General features: G+C 47.1%; 1 protein-coding gene and 1 long non-coding RNA gene across 3 annotated transcripts in view; one reads left to right on the forward strand and one right to left on the reverse strand.

Annotated features, from left to right (window-relative positions):
* Window positions 1-1323: 1323 nt before the first annotated feature.
* Window positions 1324-7089, reverse strand: LOC308574274. Its single transcript, XR_014002426.1, has 2 exons — window positions 5541-7089; window positions 1324-1636 (listed from the first exon to the last, which is right to left on the reverse strand). It is a non-coding gene; the product is annotated as an uncharacterized lncRNA (long non-coding RNA).
* Window positions 7090-9097: 2008 nt separating this feature from the next.
* Window positions 9098-18997, forward strand: part of DOCK5 (dedicator of cytokinesis 5) — a 150362-nt gene continuing 140462 nt past the window's right edge. Inside the window, exon 1 of one of the 2 annotated variants that reach the window (XM_081171581.1) lies at window positions 9098-9323. In XM_081171581.1, coding sequence (XP_081027707.1) covers window positions 9281-9323 — 43 coding nt within the window. In that variant the 5' untranslated portion in view covers window positions 9098-9280. The remainder of the gene's footprint in view (window positions 9324-18997) is intronic. The other variant, XM_081171580.1, reaches the window with a different exon arrangement.

An 18997-nucleotide genomic window follows, 5' to 3' on the forward strand; every position in this document is an offset into this window, starting at 1 on the left:
TAAGGTCAAGTCATACAGCTCTTTCCCTTTCCCAGGCCAGTTTATATACCTTTTAAACTTTTTTAAATGGTTAGCAACACTCAAAGGGAGATGATGGAGAATAGAAGAGAAAGAAAACAGCTACATAGTCTTCTTCCAATGTCTTTTTATAGCCAATCCCAACATATTTTGAGGATAACAATAACTCTTTCATGAGGGATAAGCCTGACCTCTAAATCAAATATGAGGCAGAAACACTTTTGGCAACAACTTTTAACAGCTGCAGTGGTGATAAACCTGAACCCTGTAGAGGACTGCCAACTTTTGGGTCAGTTTCAAGCAGCTGTGACTTTGGGGGTAGAGGATAAACATGAAATGAGTAACCTCCCCCCTCCCCAAGTTAGCTGCTGTTGTTAATTGCTTTATAAATTTATCAGTTTTAATTTGATAGTTTATGTTTTCTGATGTTATATTGATTTTGTATGCACCCCACTCTGAGATTGTATAACGAAGGTTAGGTCATTAAATACATATAACAAATAATAAATAAATGCTAATTAATTAATGCCATGGAGATATTTGCTATCGCAGCAAATTAGGGATGGAAACTGTGACACTCCAGATGTTGGACTACAACACCTATGATCCCCAACCACTGGCCATGCTGAATGGGCCAGATGGAATTGGAGTCTAACTCCAGCTTCCCTTTCCCTGCAGCTGACCACTGTCACTGCTGCCAAACACACCAATGCAGGTATAGTTGCAGTTGTTGGTTGAAAAGTTGCAGCTGTAACTGGATCTGGCCCATGGCCTGAAAAAGACCCTCCTGTCACCCATATCTTAAGTGTTTCCTAAGATGGAAACTGCAGTGATGAGAGTTTGTAGTAATGAATAAAGCTGAAACAAAGACTAAGTTGTATTGATGAGTGCAATTAGGTTGAGGAGGGTGAGCCTTTTAGGTGCCTATTTCGTCCTGGGATTCAGCTACATTAGTAAAGAGACAACGAATCAAATCCGTTTTAAACATGCAACAGCAGATGGCGCCAGAGAGCAAGAATTGTTTAAAAGGACATTTCTCATAGCAAGTTTTTTATTTTGTTAAAACGATCTAATTTCTGACTTATTTATAGTGTTTCTTTCCTGTGTTTCGATCCACTCAAGGTTCCTAACACCTCTACCTCCTTAGAAGGTAATACTTGGCCTCAAAAACTTAGAACCTGAAGTTTGTGTCACAAAACATTCTTCATCTGGACCTGTTTGGTTGGTATTTTAAATCATATCCCATGATGGTATCACTTAATGGAGCTTCTGTATTTCCATGCATTTATATTCAGGCCACGTTCATCCTTATTATGAAATAAAGCTTTATTTTCCTGCAAGCCTGGACTAAAGTCATAACTCTTCATGGGTGGGATGTAGATACAGAAAGGAATAAAGGAGGAAATATGGGCAGGGAACTGCCATTTCGTTGCAGAATTTGGCTCTTTATGACATGCTGCTGCTGCCTTGCTTCAGACATGAAGAATGACTAGAGCCCACAGATAATTCAACACTTGCATAGCTTGTCGTATGATCAGGCATTTGTCTTCACTAGGGAGAGAGAGGAACTATAATCTCTGACTCATATTCAGACCCTCTGTAGCTGTGCAGAGCAATTCTGCAGAAAAACAGAGACATTGTTTGTCATGATTTACAGTGCAAGCCTGACTGTTTCTGTTCGGAAGTAAGTCATATTGAATTCAATGGGACTTAATCTCAAGTAAGTGGGGTTGGAGTTGCATCCTCAGTTGCCTAATCATCTCCTGCTATGGGTGCAACATACCCACCAGTATTTTCTCATCAACATTTCATGGAAGCCCCCCTGCATAAGGAACCATTTATGTTAGGGTTGTGCACCAACCACAAGATTTGGTTTTGACTGTGATTTCGCACTTTGGAAAACAATTTGACACAGGGTCGGAAGCCAAACCCCAGTTCACAGAAATAAAGTTTAATGCTTCCCACATTCATTTGCACGTGTATCATGTAAGCAAGCTCACCTTCAGATTTGGGGTGGTGGCAGCTCCCCTCCTATGTCGGTGGGTGCCAGTGAGCAGAGCTGAGCATCACCAGCTGAATCTGGGCAGTCAGGGGTTTGGGGTGGGGATTTAAATGTGAATCCCTCAGCTCCACCTGCCCAGAACTCACTGGGAGCACTGGAAACATTTTTTTAAAGGGGGTCAGCAATGGTAATATAGGAAGCAGCCTTATACTGAGGTTTATGGGTACTTAATACCGAACTCGATGAACTAATGGTATATATTCTTTCTCTACATGGAGATGCTGGGGACTGACCCTGGGACCTTGCGCATGCAAAGCAGGAGCTCTACCACTGAGCTGCGGCCTCTGACTCTCCTAGGGCCCGGCCAGGGCGCTAAGATCCCAGCAGCTGCTCAGGATTGCCGCAAGCTGACACCAGGCCTGCTTGCAAAGAACTCCAGCTGCGATTTAACCTTGGCACGGTTGCCTCCACCACCAATGTTCTCAGCCGCTCAGCTTTTGAGATAATTAATCCACCTCTGCTAATAAGGCTTTTATTATTCCATGTTTCATAAGAATGAAATGAATAGAGTTGGAAAAACCCACCAGAGTTCACTGAAGGTTGATGATACATTGGCTACAGGGCAAGCTTCCATGGACTAGAGACCACTTTGTCACTTAACTGTCCTTCAGAATTTTTGGGTTGTTAGTACTGTAGTTTCTGCACTCTCTGCTGCAGCCACAGGGGGGCATGAGAGTCATCTCTTCTGCTACTCCTCAAGCTGCCCAAAAAATTCTTGCAAGTTCCACTGGTCATAAATTGGCTTATTTTTGTGCATTTAAAAAGAGAGAGAAAGCATTTGTTTGGTTAACAGCTGAACATGTGATAGGATGGGGAATCCCGACATTCCACATATCTAGGGATGAACACCAAGATTATATACTAGGCTTCCCCAACCTGGTGCCCTCTAGACGTTGTTGGACTTGACTCTCATCATTCTTGGCCATTGACCATACTGACTGGAACTGGTGGGAGTTAGTCTGGAGAGCCACAGGTTCTCCTCACATCTTCATGTCTAAAAAAATGACAGTGTTCAGACACAAATTGGGAGACATATTTGTTTGCCTTTGGGGCATGGATGTCAACTGAAATTTCAGCAGTTGGTATTGCTTTGTGATTTTAGCTTTAGAAATGTATTTTTAAAGAATGTTTTTATTGCATAGATTGTATTTTTATGCAGAGCATTGCCCTGGGTTCCCATGGGAGGAAGGGCAATATAGAAATAAATTAAATTATGTTGTGACGCAGAATGGTCACTTTATTTAGCACTGACTTCCACTAATACTTCCACACGGCTGCACCAACAGGACACAGCACACACACCCTCCAGCCTCCTGAGAAAGCCCATTGATTCTGATTTCATTTTCTTCTTTGGTAGATCTACAAAAACACACACCAACCAATAAATTTTAGAAAGGGGCAAGCTTAGATGTGGATGCACAAAGCCTTGGTTTGTGCTCTGCTCCGCCTTCCTTCCTGCCCAGGGCAGCCCTGCCCTGCCTGTCCCCCCAGAGACGGTGCGTCACGTGAGGCTGAGGCTGGGTCTTGGTGGCAGCAGTGGCCATGGAGAGGCAACAGGGGGCTCCTGCACAGCCGCCACTGCCACCACTGAGAACAAGCACTGGCTCCTCCTTCTCCTCCAGTTTAGTGGTGGCAGCCCTGGCAGGGGAAACAGGGGCATTCCAGGATCAAATCAAATCGGGGTGGCTTGTAATTTCAGAACTGTCCCTGGAAAATAGGGACACTTGGAACAGTTGTAGCTTCCCCCAAAGAATCTTGGCAACTGCAGTTTGGAGAAAGATCTGAATGTGTGTCAAAGGTACAGTTGTGGATGTGACCTAACAAAATCATAATCTACTGATTACTTTTATTATAACACTCTCCTTTTATATTTATTTTCTAGCAAAGTGTGTGGGTTTGCTTTTGATGTTTGGTCTTTATGAAGATAGACTCCCTACCACCTTTTGAGTCTATGGTTCTAAAATACTCACTACAAAAGAACAATTGCTATAGCTGTTTGCTTGTTTTAAATTACTTTCTGCTGAATTGCCTTTCCATTTGCTTGAACACTTTTAAACTGGAGTGGGGAATTTATTCCAGCTGGCGGGTCCAATCCAGACCACCACCACCCCCGCAAAAGCACTATCAATGCCACTTTAAAATTCATGGCTTCTCTGCAAATTTTCTCAGGTCTGTGCAAATTTTTCAAGCATTTCCCTTCCCTTTTTTTTATTTATCTCATAAAATGTATACACTGCTCGATTGGGGGGGATGACAACTCAAAACCGTTTACAAAAAAAGATAAAACTATAAAAATTATCACTACAGCAATAATTTACAGCAGTAATTTAAAGTCTACAAAAAGTGTTAACACAACCACAGATTGAAACAAATTAAAACTCACACCAACTTTCTAAATATCTAGGCAGGCTTGTTTAAACAAAAATGTTTCCAGCAGGCCCTGAAAAGAATACAGTGACAGTGCCTGTTAGGTATCAATAGGCAGGGAGTTCCAAAGTGTAAGGGCTGCCACACTAAATGATGGAGCACTTACAAATGCGGATGCAGGAATTACGTGACACCTGCAGTAGTGCCAATTCCACTGATCACAGTGGTTGATTGGGCAAATACGGGGTAAGGCGATCTCATAGGTAAACTGGTCCCAAGTTGTTAAGAAACACCTTGAACTTGGCTCAGTAGCAAATTGGCAACCAGTGCCGATCTCTGAGCACTGGTGATTTATGCTGACCTTTACCAATGCGCTCTTCCCCATAGGCATTTATGTATCCCTTGCTTGGCTGGAGAACAGCACCACACAACGCCAGAGTCCTTCTCATTGGTCGGCCTACTTTGTTCTGGCAAAGGAGTAAGGGAAGGAAAATAGGAATTACAACCTATTTTGAACTCTTCATTAAACTACACTGGTCTGGACATGCTGCATTTTGTTTTTGGCTTTTTAAAGAAAGCCTTTTATGTATATTTGACTCAAGTACAGCCAGTCAGCACACAAAGTATGCTCAGGGCAGATTTGGAGAAGAAGCATAAGGCAGAATTGCAGCAAAAAGTTGGCCTGTTTGAATAGAAACTGGGCGTATCATTGCAGGATCCCAGCCAGAACAGGGTGACTAACACCTTGTGCATGCAAGGAACCCTTGAGCTGCATTTCCCCAACACTGCTGACCAGGTGTTGGTTAGCACTCCTACCTTTAAAGGTGCAGTGCATATTTGTTGAAAGAATCCTAAGAGTGTTTCTTCAGAAGGAAGGCCAGATCTACTTATGCAGCGAGTTGGGGCCAAATCCTGGTGATGTGGACGTTGTAGAGGTTAGGAAGCTCATTTTTGAAAGCTTCTCTGCAAGGAGAAAAGTAGCAAGCAAGGAATGAGCTAAGCTGGAGCATGTCCCCTGCTTTGTGCGTCTATTTATAATGTGAAGGGAGGTTTATATTGTTCTTGAGTAGCATTCAAAACTGGCATCCCTCACCTGCAGCCTGAAGTGGTACAACTTTATCGCAGGATTGTGTCTTGAATTTGATTCTACATGTCTTGATTAAGTCTAAGAGCGAGCTACAAGATAAGCAGGAGGAGGCAGCAGAATTCTGGAATGTACCATTAGGCAGTAGAGGAACAATCATTTGTTTTACTCTTCCAGCCCAAGGACAACTGAGCATGCTCAGTGGGCACATGGTGCTCGCTGACAGCAAGAATTAAAAGAAAACAGGGAAGAATGGAGGAGGAAGACTGGGATAGGCTGGCTGTAACCCTGAACAGGAACATTCCACACTGCAACATTTTGTTACAGGTTCCACTTGTATTCACTAAAATGCACAACTATGTTTGGCTTAGTGAGAGGGATACAGAAGCTTCTGCTGGTTGTGAGGAAGCCATGGCTTTCCCTTCATTTCTTTAAAACCCTGCCTGGAAACAGAGCGGCACTGCACAGCAAGAAAGGCTGGCGACAGCATTTTAGGGCATGACTTGAATGTCGTCATCATGGGTCCTCCTGGGTAAAGCATTTCCCTCCTCTTTAAAGCGCTGGCCCATGTTTATTCATCGCTAGCAAGGCAGGGATCGCAAGGGATGGACGCATCTCTTGGGATATAAATTTCAGTTGTCCAAGCTTCTTAATGTTCCAGTCTTAAATTCACATTTCAGCAACAATCTGGTGTTTTTTCAAAAACAAAAAAGCAAATCATCATGAAAATACACCAGCAGTTTAGTGTGCATTTCACCACATATTTCTGTGTGCAGTTTGGACTAATATACAATTTCAGCAAGCAACTTTCCACCATATAATGAATTTTTGTATGCTATTTTCAGAACTATAGGTGTTGTTCTGCACACCTTCCCCTAGCTTATGCATTTTTGTAAGCATTATACGTGGGATGCGGGTCGCGCTGTGGGTTAAACCAGAGAGCCTAGGACTTGCCGATTAGAAGGTCGGCGGTTCGAATCCCCGCGGCAGGGTGAGCTCCCGTTGCTCGGTCCCTGCTCCCGCCAACCTAGCAGTTCGAAAGCACGTCAAAGTGCATGTAGATAAGTAGGTACTTATCTGGTGGGAAGGTAAATGTCGTTTCCGTTCACAGCTCTGGTTCGCCAGAAGCGGCTTAGTCCTGCTGGCCACATGACCCGGAAGCTGTATGCTGGCTCCCTCGGCCAATCAAGCGAGATGAGTGCCACAACCCCAGAGTCGTCCGCGACTGGACCTTACGGTCAGGGGTCCCTTTACCTTTTCCTTTAAGCATTATACTTGGCTGCAGAACTGCATTACAAAATTTGGAGAAGTGTAGATTTTGAGCCATGTCTCAGTTTGCATAGTGTTTTGAAAATTTGATGGGTCCGCCTTTAAATGCAAACTGAATGAATTTCTCACCCCTGTGACCCAAAACCTGCCTTTAACCCAAACATGCGTTTGGGATCCCATTTCTTTTTCCTCCTTCTTTTACCAGATATTTGTTGGGTTGTGTCATCATCATCATCCTTATTTTATTACCTGCCCTTCACCCTGAGGTCCAGGGTAGGTTATAACAGTTTAAAATACAGTCTAACAGTTTTAAAACTAACAAAAAAACACACACCCAAAACCAGTCACAAAAAATAGGGTGGATCCTGATTTGGGGGCAGCGGAGGGGCTATCAGGAGATTGATAGCGTTGCCATATCTCAAGAGGTAAAAAAAGCTTTTTTAGGGCAATCGCCTGATAGCACCTTCACTGCCACAGAGCCAGAAACCCACCACTGATTGCAAAATATACTGAAGAGAGTGTAAAATATGCTGCTCTACTAGGCCAAGTATCATGTTGCTAAAATCAAATGCTCCTCCACCCTCTAATTCATTTATTTAGAAGGTATATGGTTTCTAAGAATCTATTCTCTCGAATTTGTGCCTCTCAGCTTAACAGTTGGATTGTGCATATCAATCGCTGTGCAGAAATTAGATCAGGTAGATATTTAGGTGATTGGCAGTAGATCAGTAAGGATTTCCGACTCCCAATTGTTTAAAAATTACAACTACAAAATGACTTCTTTAGCCTAACTTAGGCAGCTGAAATGAGGAAAGCTGGGGCAACTCAGTCAGATGGGTGGGGTACTATTAATTATTATTATTATTATTATTATTATTATTATTATTATTATTATTATTATTATTATTATTATGGCTGGATTTTCTTCTCTTTAGAAGAGGAAAAGAAGCAGTAGACCACACAGAACTATCATTCTTTCTCTCTCCTGCTCTCACCAGCAAGGCTAGGCCTTTCGTCCCTTCACAGTTTGCTTTTTGATATATACTCAGAGTCGCAAAGTGATTTCATGCTCTTTATTCAGCTCATAGTGGTGAGGAGGAATGAATGAAAGTCCCCTCAAAGTATCTGCTTTATATACATTATTTACACAATGGGCTGCACATGATTGGCTAATTCTGGAATTCTACTGTAAGCCAATCAGGTTGTGGATTCACTTATATCTGGAGCAGGATTGGGTGGTTCCTGCCAACCAATCATAGCGCTGCATTGTTCTAGGACCAATCAGACTGCTTCAGTTTGGATCCTATTCAACTCAGTACATAACACTTGTTTTCCTTTTCCCTCCTCACCCATTTTTCCTTACTTGTTGGGTCTTTTTATACTGTAAGCCTGAGGGAAGGGGCTGCATTATTTCTGTGGATTTGCAAGCTGCTCTGTGAGAGCTTTTCCAACTAAAATCCTTTGTCTAAGAAGGACTGAGTATTTCTAGGATGAATGTGAAACTGTGACGCTCCCTTGTTATTTTTACTATTGGATGCTGAATGCTGTTTATGTAATCTTGTTATATATGTATTGGAATGTGGTATTTTGTATGTTGTTGTGTTATTATTGTATTTTGTATGTTGTCGTGTTACTATTGCATTGCCATGTTATTATAAGATTGTTTTTAGGTGATTGGCAGTAGATCAGTTACAGTGCAATCCCACCCTTATCTATTCATGTAATCATGGCATTGTAGAGGTCTACTCAGAAGTAAGCCTACTGAGTTCCATGGGGCATATTCCCAAGTAAGTTGGTACAGAGCTGAAGGCATATAACACATACCATAAGGGCCAAACTAGACATGACCCCATCCAAGTCATGAGCGGCGGCATGAATGAGGTTTCCCAGCTTTTCCTTTTAAAAGTAAACCGAAGTCAGGCTGATCCAGATGGGGAGGGAGGCGGTGGGAGGGGGCTTTCACCCTTTGCCCCCCTGCCCTTTGCACAGGAAGGCAAACTCCCTTCCATGGAAGCCCTGGAACCGCAGGTAAGGCTGCTCTCCTCGCCAGCGCTTTCCCGGGAGTAAGTCCACTTGCCAAGCTGAGTGCCAGGACTGGGATCCCGAGGAAGCCCCGCTGCCCGTCTGCCGCCAGCCCTTCCCCGCGGCGGGCAGCAGGGCGGAGCAGGTGATCCCTCCCGGCGGAGGCGAGTTCCCGCCCCTGCGCTCTGACTCGGGCCGCCCGGGCGGAGCAGCGCAGGAAAGTTCCTCCGTCGACGGCGGCGCCCGGCGGCTGCGGGAGGGCAGCTCTGCGGCGGAGAGGGCAGCGCCGCGGGCCGGATCCCGCCCCTGAGCTGAGCATGGCGGCGGCGGCGGCGAAGCCGGGAGCCGCGCAGGCCGGAGGGGGCTGACTTGGAGCCGCCTGCGGGCTGGAAGCACCGAGCGCGGAAGAGGCAGAGAGCGAGCGAGCGAGCGGGGAGGGGATCCCTCCCAGCCCCGGCATGGCCCGCTGGATCCCGACCAAGCGCGAGAAGTACGGCGTCGGTGAGTGATCGCAGGCAGAGGGATTGCTCTCCCCCCACCCCCGCCCCTTACTTTACTTGCGGTTCCCACGTGCAACAACACGCGTGCCGCCTGCCTCTTCTTCCTTGGCCCGGGTCGTGGGGACGCGCCCAGCATCATCTGAATTAACCCTCTGCTTGCTTAGTTTCCTTCCTAGCACTATTCCCCGCTCTCCTCGCCCTGGATAAAGTCGGCAGAGCTGCCCCCCGCCCCCCCCCCGTCTTAGATCAGATAACACCCTCGTTTGTGTGAATGGTTACATTTTCCTGCGCGGGTCGGCTCAAAAACACCACCCATTGAGTTCAATGGGCCTTACTCCCGGAGGGAGCGTGTGTAGGATTGCAGAGCGTTTGGGGAAACGTTAACTCCACCATAGCTCTTGAACTCGGGAGGAATAAATCTTTCTTCTTCCTTCTCTCTCCAGTCTCCACACCCCCCTCTTCTTCTTTGAAAGTTTCAGGAGGAGAGCATTCAAGATCCTTTAAGCTGATTGGTTACCCATTAACACCTTTTTCTGATCTGTCATCCCGCCTGGATGGGGAGAGAGAGGCGGGTGGATTCCCTCTGCTCCACACCCAGAGGGACCTCTGATTCACGCTGCGGAGGGTTGTAAATGTGGAATAAGGAAGCATTGCTCTGTGTGAGTTGACGGGGGGGGGGGGGGGTGTAAGGCTGCATGTTCTGACAAAGGTCACTCTGGCCCTCTCTGCTTTGATGGTCTGCTTACGGAGCTTTTCCATAGAAGTCATCCTTCCCAAGTTAAACTGTCTTGGAACCAGGGCTTTTTTTCAGCCAGAGCTCACCAGAACTCAGTTCTGGCTCCTCTCAGGTGGGCATCAGTGCCATTAAAAGAGAACAAGGGAGGCGTTCATGGTGAGTTCCGGCACCTCTTTTTCTAGAAAAATGGCACTGCTTGGAACAGTCATCCAGCAATCTTTTTCAGATCTGGGATTTGCTTTATTCTTATTAATAATACCTTTTCCCTCAAAGCAGCTTACAGATAAAATAAGAGCAGCTAAAAACATAGGGGAGAAATCATTTAAAACAATTAAACATTAATAGAGTTAAAAATGTATACAGCACATGTAGAAACACACACACACACAATTTCTTAGAAACTTACAATCACAACAAAATTGGCACTGAGCCAGCCCCCCCATTAAAAGTAGACATCCACCTGTGCGCCCATTTCTGTATATCTCTATTTATACCAGTGCTTCTCAAACTTGGGTCTCCAGCTGATGCTGGACTAAGCTGCTCCCCCATCATCCCTGACCACTGGTCCTGCTAGCTAGGGATGATGGCAGTTGTAGTCCAGCAACAACTGGGGAAATACTGATTTGTACAATATATTTATGTGTCTTGTGACTAACCCTCGGTCAGGCTGTGATGCCTAGTGGTGGGTCTTTTATGCCCGGTGAAGACCATTGCCTGTGGGTCCCCACATGTTGTTGGACTCCAACTCCCATCATCCCTTCATCCCTGTGCTGGCTGGCAGTGGTGGGAGTTGCAGTCCAACATTGTGACCCAGAAGTGTTTCCCTCTATTCTCAATGGTGTAAGAGTTGGTTGAGGTTGCTTAGTGAGGCGCTTTGTATGTGCTCAGAGACACTTCACATGTTCTCGTTCAGAGTGCTTAACTGAAAACAGGTGGTGGGACTAAGCGGGGCCCTGGCCAAAATCAAGTCCTGTTCGGGTTCGCTGGGTCTTGGGGGTTAGAGCACTGGATTTAGACTGGAGAGACTTGAGTTCAAATGCTGGCCTGGCCACAAAGCTTGCTAGGTGAAGCTGGCCTGGTCTGCCTCACAGGGTTGTTGTAATAATTGTAAAAGGGTGAGGGGGAGAGTTATGTATGGTTCCTTGATGCAACCTCTTCCCCAATGCCTCTTCCAATCTTCCCCCAAAGATTGCTGCTCTCATGTCACTGCAAAATGGCATCCTTTTCTTTCAACTTTCAGTTTTATTCCATGCTCCCAGCACTGTGTTTCCCTTTGACTTGCCTTATTTTGCCTTTTAAGCCCCCACCAGGGTGGCATCAGGGCAGAAATCCAGGGTGCCACGGGGCGAGAAGGAGCTCCCTGACCCCCATGCAGAATGGATGGCCCGACCCATTTTGATATGAGTGAAGTCATAAAACCATTAGGTTCGAGGCCTCGTTACCTATCAACACCTAGGCTAGAGGTTCCCCAAACTTTTTTATAAATGGTTTTCTTTTCAGTTCAGTTCTGGTCACCTTATCTCAGAAAGGATGTCTTTGAGTTGGGAAAGCTGGAGAAAAGGGCAAGCAAAACAGACCTGTGAGTTGGAGCGCCGTACCTAGAAGGAGAGGCTGAAGGGGCCTTCCCCATCCGGGTGCCTTTCAGGTGTTCTCTTCTACAGCTCCCGCCAGCCCCAGCCAGCAAGGCTGGGAGTTGTGGTCCTAAACGTCTGGCGGGCACCAGGTTGCAGGAGGGTGGGCAGAAACATTGACAGGAGGGAAGATTCATAAGTGAGTTTAAAAGAAAAGAAAAAGACAAGGAGCTGCAACAAAATGTTGCAGCGTGAAGGTCTCCCTATTCAGTATTCCAGCTTACAGTATTCCCTTCCATTGCCTCCCTGACTTCCTGTCCTTGCTCCTTTAAAGTACTTTAGTACACTCGTACCTTGGAAGTCAAATGGAGTCCGTTCCGGAAGTCTGTTCAACTTCCAAAACGTTCGAAAACCAAAGCGCAGCTTCTGATTGGCTGCAGGAAGCTCCTGCAGCCAATGAGAAGCCGTGGAAGCCCTGTCGGACATTCGGGTTCCAAAAGAACGTTTGCAAACCGGAACAGTCACTTCCGGGTTTGCGGTATTCAGGATTCAAAATGTCTGAGTTCCAAGGCGTTTGGGATCCAAGGTACGACTGTATTAAGTAAATGTAATACTGAACTTTTAGTCCCAACTGCACAGTTACCTCTCTCTCTTACAAGTTTTTATTATTATTTGTGCAAACCTTCTGGGTTCCCTGAAGTCTACTGAAGCCTCCCTCTTTTGTGTGTGAATAGTACCATTTTGGCTATATAACCAGCAGTGCTCACAACCTGAATGTAGGCAATAGATGGACTTGGGTTGTTGCTGGAACTTCGAGGCATAAAGAAATAAATCTTTATGAGCAATGTAGGGCATTCAGCTTGACACCTTTGATTGGGAGTCAGACGAATTCATAGCGGGCAAGTCTATCAGTGGCTATTGTCCATGGAAGCTAAGCAGAACCGCCGAGGACAGGCAGTGTACCACTGAATATCATGTGGTGAACTATAGCAAGTAGGTGCGTTGCCTTCATGTTCTGCTTATGGGCTTCACAAAAGTGTTTGGGTGGCCGTTGGCGGAAATTGAATGCTGGTCTAGATGGGCCACCCATCTTGATCCAGGTTCTCATTGAGAAGAGAAAGGCAAGAAATCTTGCTGCATGCTATTGTCTGCCCTGCCAGGATCAACTGGAGTCAAGGGGTGCTTGTTGGTTGACCTTGATTGCTGGCTCTCTCTCTCTTTCTGGTGGAACAGAAGAGTGAAAAGAGTGAAATTCTTTAACTGCCCACTTGAACTCCAAGCAAGATTCCAGTGTCTTCCTACCCCTATGATGATGTGAGATGTTGTGCTTTGGAAACCCCTGGACTTTACCTTCTCTCTCTGCTAGGGACACTGGAGGAATTTGATCTTTGCAATACAAATTGTACTAATGCCCAGAGTAGAACATAGCAAGTCTGTCTGTGTTGCAGTTCTTGTCTCAAAACTATCAACCGTATAATGTTTTTAAGAATGTGGCCTGTAAGATAAAATACAATGCGAAACATTGAGGTGTTTTATTATTTTGACATAGTTGGTTGTATCCAACTAACTTCTACTTAGAGTAAACCGTAAATTAGCCAAGTCTGTTGAATTCAGTGGGTTTGCTCTTAGAATGATTAGCATTTGACACAACCCAATGTTTTGAAATACAATATATTCAAAATATGTATTTACCGTATTTTTCGTCCCATAGGACGCTCCGTCCCATAGGACGCACCTAGTTTTTTGGGGGGGAAATAAAGGAAAAATTTTTTTCCTTTATTTCCCCCCCAAAAGCAGGTCGGGGAAACCAAACCAGGTCGAGGAACAGCGGGATGGCGGCGCTGCGCCTCCCTGCTGTCCCCCGAGCTTGTGGGGCTGGCCCATGTCTGCCCGGCGCGATGGGCGCTCTGCTTCAGGGCGCCCCTTGCGCTGGGCGGCAGGCTGCTATCCGCAGCATGGGGAGCTTTGCGGGGAACTCCTGCAAGGCTCCCCACGCTGTGGATGTCTGCCGGGCGCGGGGGGCATTCTGCTTCAGGGCGCCCCTCGCACTGGGCGGCAGGCTGCTACCCGCAGCGTGGGGAGCCTTGTGGGGAACTCCTGCAAGGCTCCCCACGCTGCGGATGTCTGCTGGGCGCGGGGGGCATTCTGCTTCAGGGTGCCCCTCGCGCTGGGCGGCAGGCTGCTATCCGCAGCGTGAGGAGCCTTGTGGGGAACTCCTGCAAGGCTCCCCACGCTGCGGATGTCTGCCGGGCGGGGGGGCATTCTGCTTCAGGGCGCCCCTCGCGCTGGGCGGCAGGCTGCTATCCGCAGCGTGAGGAGCCTTGTGGGGAACTCCTGCAAGGCTCCCCACGCTGCGGATGTCTGCCGGGCGCGGGGGGCATTCTGCTTCAGGGCGCCCCTCGCGCTGGGCGGCAGGCTGCTATCCGCAGCGTGAGGAGCCTTGTGGGGAACTCCTGCAAGGCTCCCCACGCTGCGGATGTCTGCCGGGCGCGGGGGGCATTCTGCTTCAGGGCGCCCCTCGCGCTGGGCGGCAGGCTGCTATCCGCAGCGTGAGGAGCCTTGTGGGGAACTCCTGCAAGGCTCCCCACGCTGCGGATGTCTGCCGGGCGCGGGGGGCATTCTGCTTCAGGGCGCCCCTCGCGCTGGGTGGCAGGCTGCTATCCACAGCGTGAGGAGCCTTGTGGGGAACTCCTGCAAGGCTCCCCACGCTGCGGATGTCTGCCGGGCGCGGGGGGCATTCTGCTTCAGGGCGCCCCTCGAGCTGGGCGGCAGGCTGCTATCCGCAGCGTGAGGAGCCTTGTGGGGAACTCCTGCAAGGCTCCCCACGCTGCGGATGTCTGCCGGGCGAGGGGGGGGGCGCTTTGCTTCAGGGCGCCCCTCGCGCTGGGCGGCAGGCTGCTATCCGCAGCCTAGACATCCCTGCGGGAACTCCCGCAGGGCTGCCTAGGCTGCGGATGTGTTCCCGAAGCCTGGAGAGCGAGAGGGGTCGGTGCGCACCGACCCTTCTCGCTCTCCAAGCTTCAGCAAAAGCCTGCATTCGCCCCATAGGACGCACCCAGATTTCCCCTTCATTTTTGGAGGCGAAAAAGTGCGTCCTATAGGGTGAAAAATACGGTAAATGCAAACTTTTGTGCAGATAATGTAGAAAAAGGACAGAACATACTTAGGGCTGATCACTTAGGGCTGGTGAAAGTGACATGAGCTGGAACCGTACTCAGGCTGCAATTGTACTCTCTGACCTGGGAGTAAGCCCCATTGAATTCAGTAGGACTTACGGTTAGAAATGTGCTGTTGTGCATCCTTGCTCTGCAAGACCAGTTCCTCGATACAGGATTGCACTTGGCTTCCCTGCAGGTAAAAGATCTGTTGCCTCTCTTTGCTTCTCACTTGGTTGGGCCTGCTTTGCACATGTCAGCCCTGTCCATAGGAGGGTTTTGCACCTTGGGTGCCAGAGCAGATCGGGATGTATCACCAGCCTAACATTGGAATGTATCACCAGCCAAACACTGTGAGATGGGGATGCAACACACACACACAGCAAGCTAGGAGCGGGCAAGGAGGAGTGCTGCCTCCCTGCTTTGGATTGCTCACTAGCCTCCCCAGCCCCCAGTCCCTTCCCCTCTGATTTCTCCTCTGAGCTCTGGTGTGCATCCAGCTGATCTCACCACTCCTTCACCCCCCCCCCCCGCCTGATTCTCCACGCTCCTTCACCCATCCACTCAATTTCAAGCCCGGGCCAGAGTTACTTGTCCCTGCCACTGGGCGCAGAGAGACTTGGGAGCGCTGGCAGCTTCACTCGCAGTATGCCACCGGGTGAAGCTGCTATTGCACTCTGGCCATCATACCAGTCCTGGGTGATGTATTAGTATATCACCCAGGCCTACTCAGTGCCCAGGAAAGCTACGGGCTATGTAATCTGAACAACTGATGTTTGGCATAAGTCTCTGTGCTTGTGGCTGCATTATGGTTATGGCAACAAAGGGTGCAGAATGCAAAACATTTCATGTCCTGACCGGTGTGATTCATGCTCATCTCTCCTTATAGTTCCTGATATTTCCTCCTTATAGTTCATCTCTCCTTATAGTTCCTTATCTCTTCAGCCATAAGAACTAGAAAATTTAAGAAGAAGAAAAAGGGCCACAGAGTCTCAGAATGTTGAATTCTGTTGCAGGACACCAACTTGTACAAGCACATATGTGGACAAGATGTGTCCAGACGTTTGCTGGACTAGGCAAACTCTGGTCCCTGAGCAAGTGGAGGGACGGAAGAAAAATATCTCTTGCAGACCTTCCCACTCAGCATGGGGAGAGGTTGGGTGCTGAAGGTCTGGGGCAATGTGTCTGGGCACATTGGGGTGGGGGTTGTGTGCGCACGTCTGCCCCACCAACCTACGATACAGAGTTTGTGTATTTAGGCTGTCACCTGAACACAGCTAAAGTGTGCAGACCTCCCATGATGTTACTCTTTCTAACTTCTCTAGATGTATTTCATTTTTCGATTCAGAAGCTGCTTGGAATATAGTGGTACCTCAGGTTATATACACTTCAGGTTACATATGCTTCAGGTTACAGACTCCGCTAACCCAGAAATATTACCAGAACGAATTAACTTCTTAACCCGAGGTACCACTGTACTTCCTCAAAGTGGATATAATGGACTGAACAGGCTGCTTCTAATCCTTCGTGCCTTGACTGAGCATCCTAGCATTCTTTATTCTAGTGGCAGTCTGCATGGCCCCACACCAATGTTTTATAAAACATTTTTTAAAAAAGCACTTCCCTTCCTTTTGCCTTCGCAGGCACGCTTCTGACCCTCTTTTGTGGAATCTTTGGGTTCTCCCACATCTTGATCTACGAGTTCCTCTTCTCACATTAGTCATACATACATGGATGTTTTCATGTACACATAACTCACTTCCCCATGTGTGGTCTCTTCTTCCTTAATGTCGCTTGGTGTCCCCCCACCGCAGTGGTCTCCTCTATCTGTTTGAGGGAGGCTACGGCATCCTTTGCATCCACTACAGAACCTCCCAAGTTCAGTCTCCAGCATCTCCATTGAGAAAGAAGAAGTGGGACCTGCAACAAAATGTTGCAGCATGCCGTGCTGCTTTTCAGTGGTCCAGGCACCTCATGCGATTCTCTCTTTCCCCACACTCCTGCCCCACAGTCAGTTTCCATTCTTTGGCCACTGAGCATGCCCAGATAGAATCAATTTTGGGGTCCCCCACCCTCCATTTGGCTTTTGTTTCATTTTGTTGGTGGGTTATATGATGTCTCCTGACAACACAGTTTCCCACAGTTTCCAGTCTATTCCCACATCAGTTTTCTTTCCCCACAAAAAAACCAGTTTTGGGTTTTGTTTTGATTTTTGAAGTGGGTTTGCTGCACAATAACACCATATTCACTTTAATAGCACAGCCCTAATTTGCTGATATGCAATTGAATCCCACTTGCAAAATATTAATGGTCTAGGAGCATCCCATATCACTTGATGAGTTATCACCAGATGATATAATGTTGAATATATAAACTGATTCCACTGGAAAGGGTGGCATAGTTGTGGGATTTCACACATTCATGGATGCTTCCAGGCGTTGTGATTAATCCGAATGCAGGCATCCTTGCTAAGAGCATAATGTATAGAATCGTAGAGTTGGTCAGTTAGTCCAGCCCTCTGCAATGCAGGAATCTCAGCTCCATCATTCATGGCCATCCAACCTCTGCCTCAGACCCCGGATATCCATTGTCAGTCAGATGGCAGTGCTGGCCTAGACAGACAAAGATCCTGGCCTGGTGTAAAGCAGCACCCTACGTTTTACATTTTGTACTTCGGCACAGATATCAGGAGTACAGAATAAGCACATTTGAAAGTGCCTTGGGTTGAGTCCAAAGGGTATATGTGCCTGACGTTTGGGGCATTTCCTTTTAAAAATCTCAGAGGGAGAAACCAAAGGTTGACCTGGCAGGATTGGAGAACCTCAGGCCCAGGGGCCAGATGTGGCCCTCGCCCCCTCTATCTGGCCGCCAAGGCTCTTGTCCAAAGCACCCTCCCCAGGTCTTATATCTCGCTGGTTCCACTTTGAACTCTTGTTGTGTGTTTCTGCCTGCCTGGAATGGATGCTTGTCTTGATGGAGGATAGAACAGTATGAGTGAGGGTGAAAATTAGCCTACTTTAAAAATGTGAAATTCACGTTTGTCTCTCTGCCCGCTTTTGCCATCCACCGCTGGCATTGGAAGGTTGCCCAGAAGGAAATGCCCTTGAGGATCTACTTCTGTGTAATTTAGAGGCACACATAAAATTCTGCACATGTGCACCCTTCAGACGCAGACAGGGCTAGAGAAGTCTGGGGTGTTTTGTGGTGTGTGTACATCTGTTCTTCAGGACAGAATGTAAAATGAAGACCATGGAGAATTGAAAATCATACATACACTTGCCCAACTTCCTTGCAGATACAAAGAGCCTCCAGAAACCAGGAACAACACAAATAGCCCTTCCCAAGCTTGTTTATAAGTTCATACTTCTATGGATGGAGCCTTTTCCAAGAGAGATGCTCAGACAGCCTCTACATAAGTAGCTGCTATGCTGGTAAAAAGCATTTTATTAATTGGAAGGACTGTAGCCTAAAGGAAGAGCATGTGTCCTGCATGCAGAAGGTCCACAGCATCTCCAGCTAGGGCTGCAGATGCTCCCCTCCCCCGCTCAAAACCCTAGAGAGCTTCTGCCAGCTTCTGCCAGCCAGTGTAGACAATACTGTCTGACTTGGTATAAGGTAGCTTCCTATGTTTGCAATTTGATTACAGGGTACCTTTGCAAAAAGAGGTATTTGATAATATGTATGTTGAATGTCAATAACTGAAACTGACAAGGATTACGGTGCATCATGCATGGGGAGTTCATTTGCACCTCCTGGGGCACTCTGATGTTATCTGGGTTCTGTAATCCTTTGTGGTGTAAATTCCTGTGGGGTCTGAGAGACCTTCCTTTTTCTTTCAGATCAAAACTCGCTGGATGCAAAAATAATAAAATCCAAAAGTACTGAACAGTTAATTGTAGCATAAGTATAAAGCAGCCTATTGTGCTGTTAAAACATTTTCGGTATGTTGTGGGCATTTATACCACACTTCCTGGGATACGCCATGTCTCCCTGCCCTGCTATTTACTTTAATTGGGGTCTAACTAACCCCAGTGCCCTTTTAGTAAAACATTCATTTAAAAAAATGCTGTGGAAGGGAGGTTTGAAACATGGTTGAACATTGCATCAGGCTATTAGTAGTGGCGTTGGCTGGAGAGAAAATGTTGACATATATCTTTATACTCATTTGGGGTCACTTGTGGTTCCAAATGCATAGGAAAGCAAATGGTTAAGC

Source organism: Podarcis bocagei (assembly GCF_964188305.1).
Source record: "Podarcis bocagei genome assembly, chromosome: 15".
NCBI lineage: Eukaryota > Metazoa > Chordata > Lepidosauria > Squamata > Lacertidae > Podarcis > Podarcis bocagei.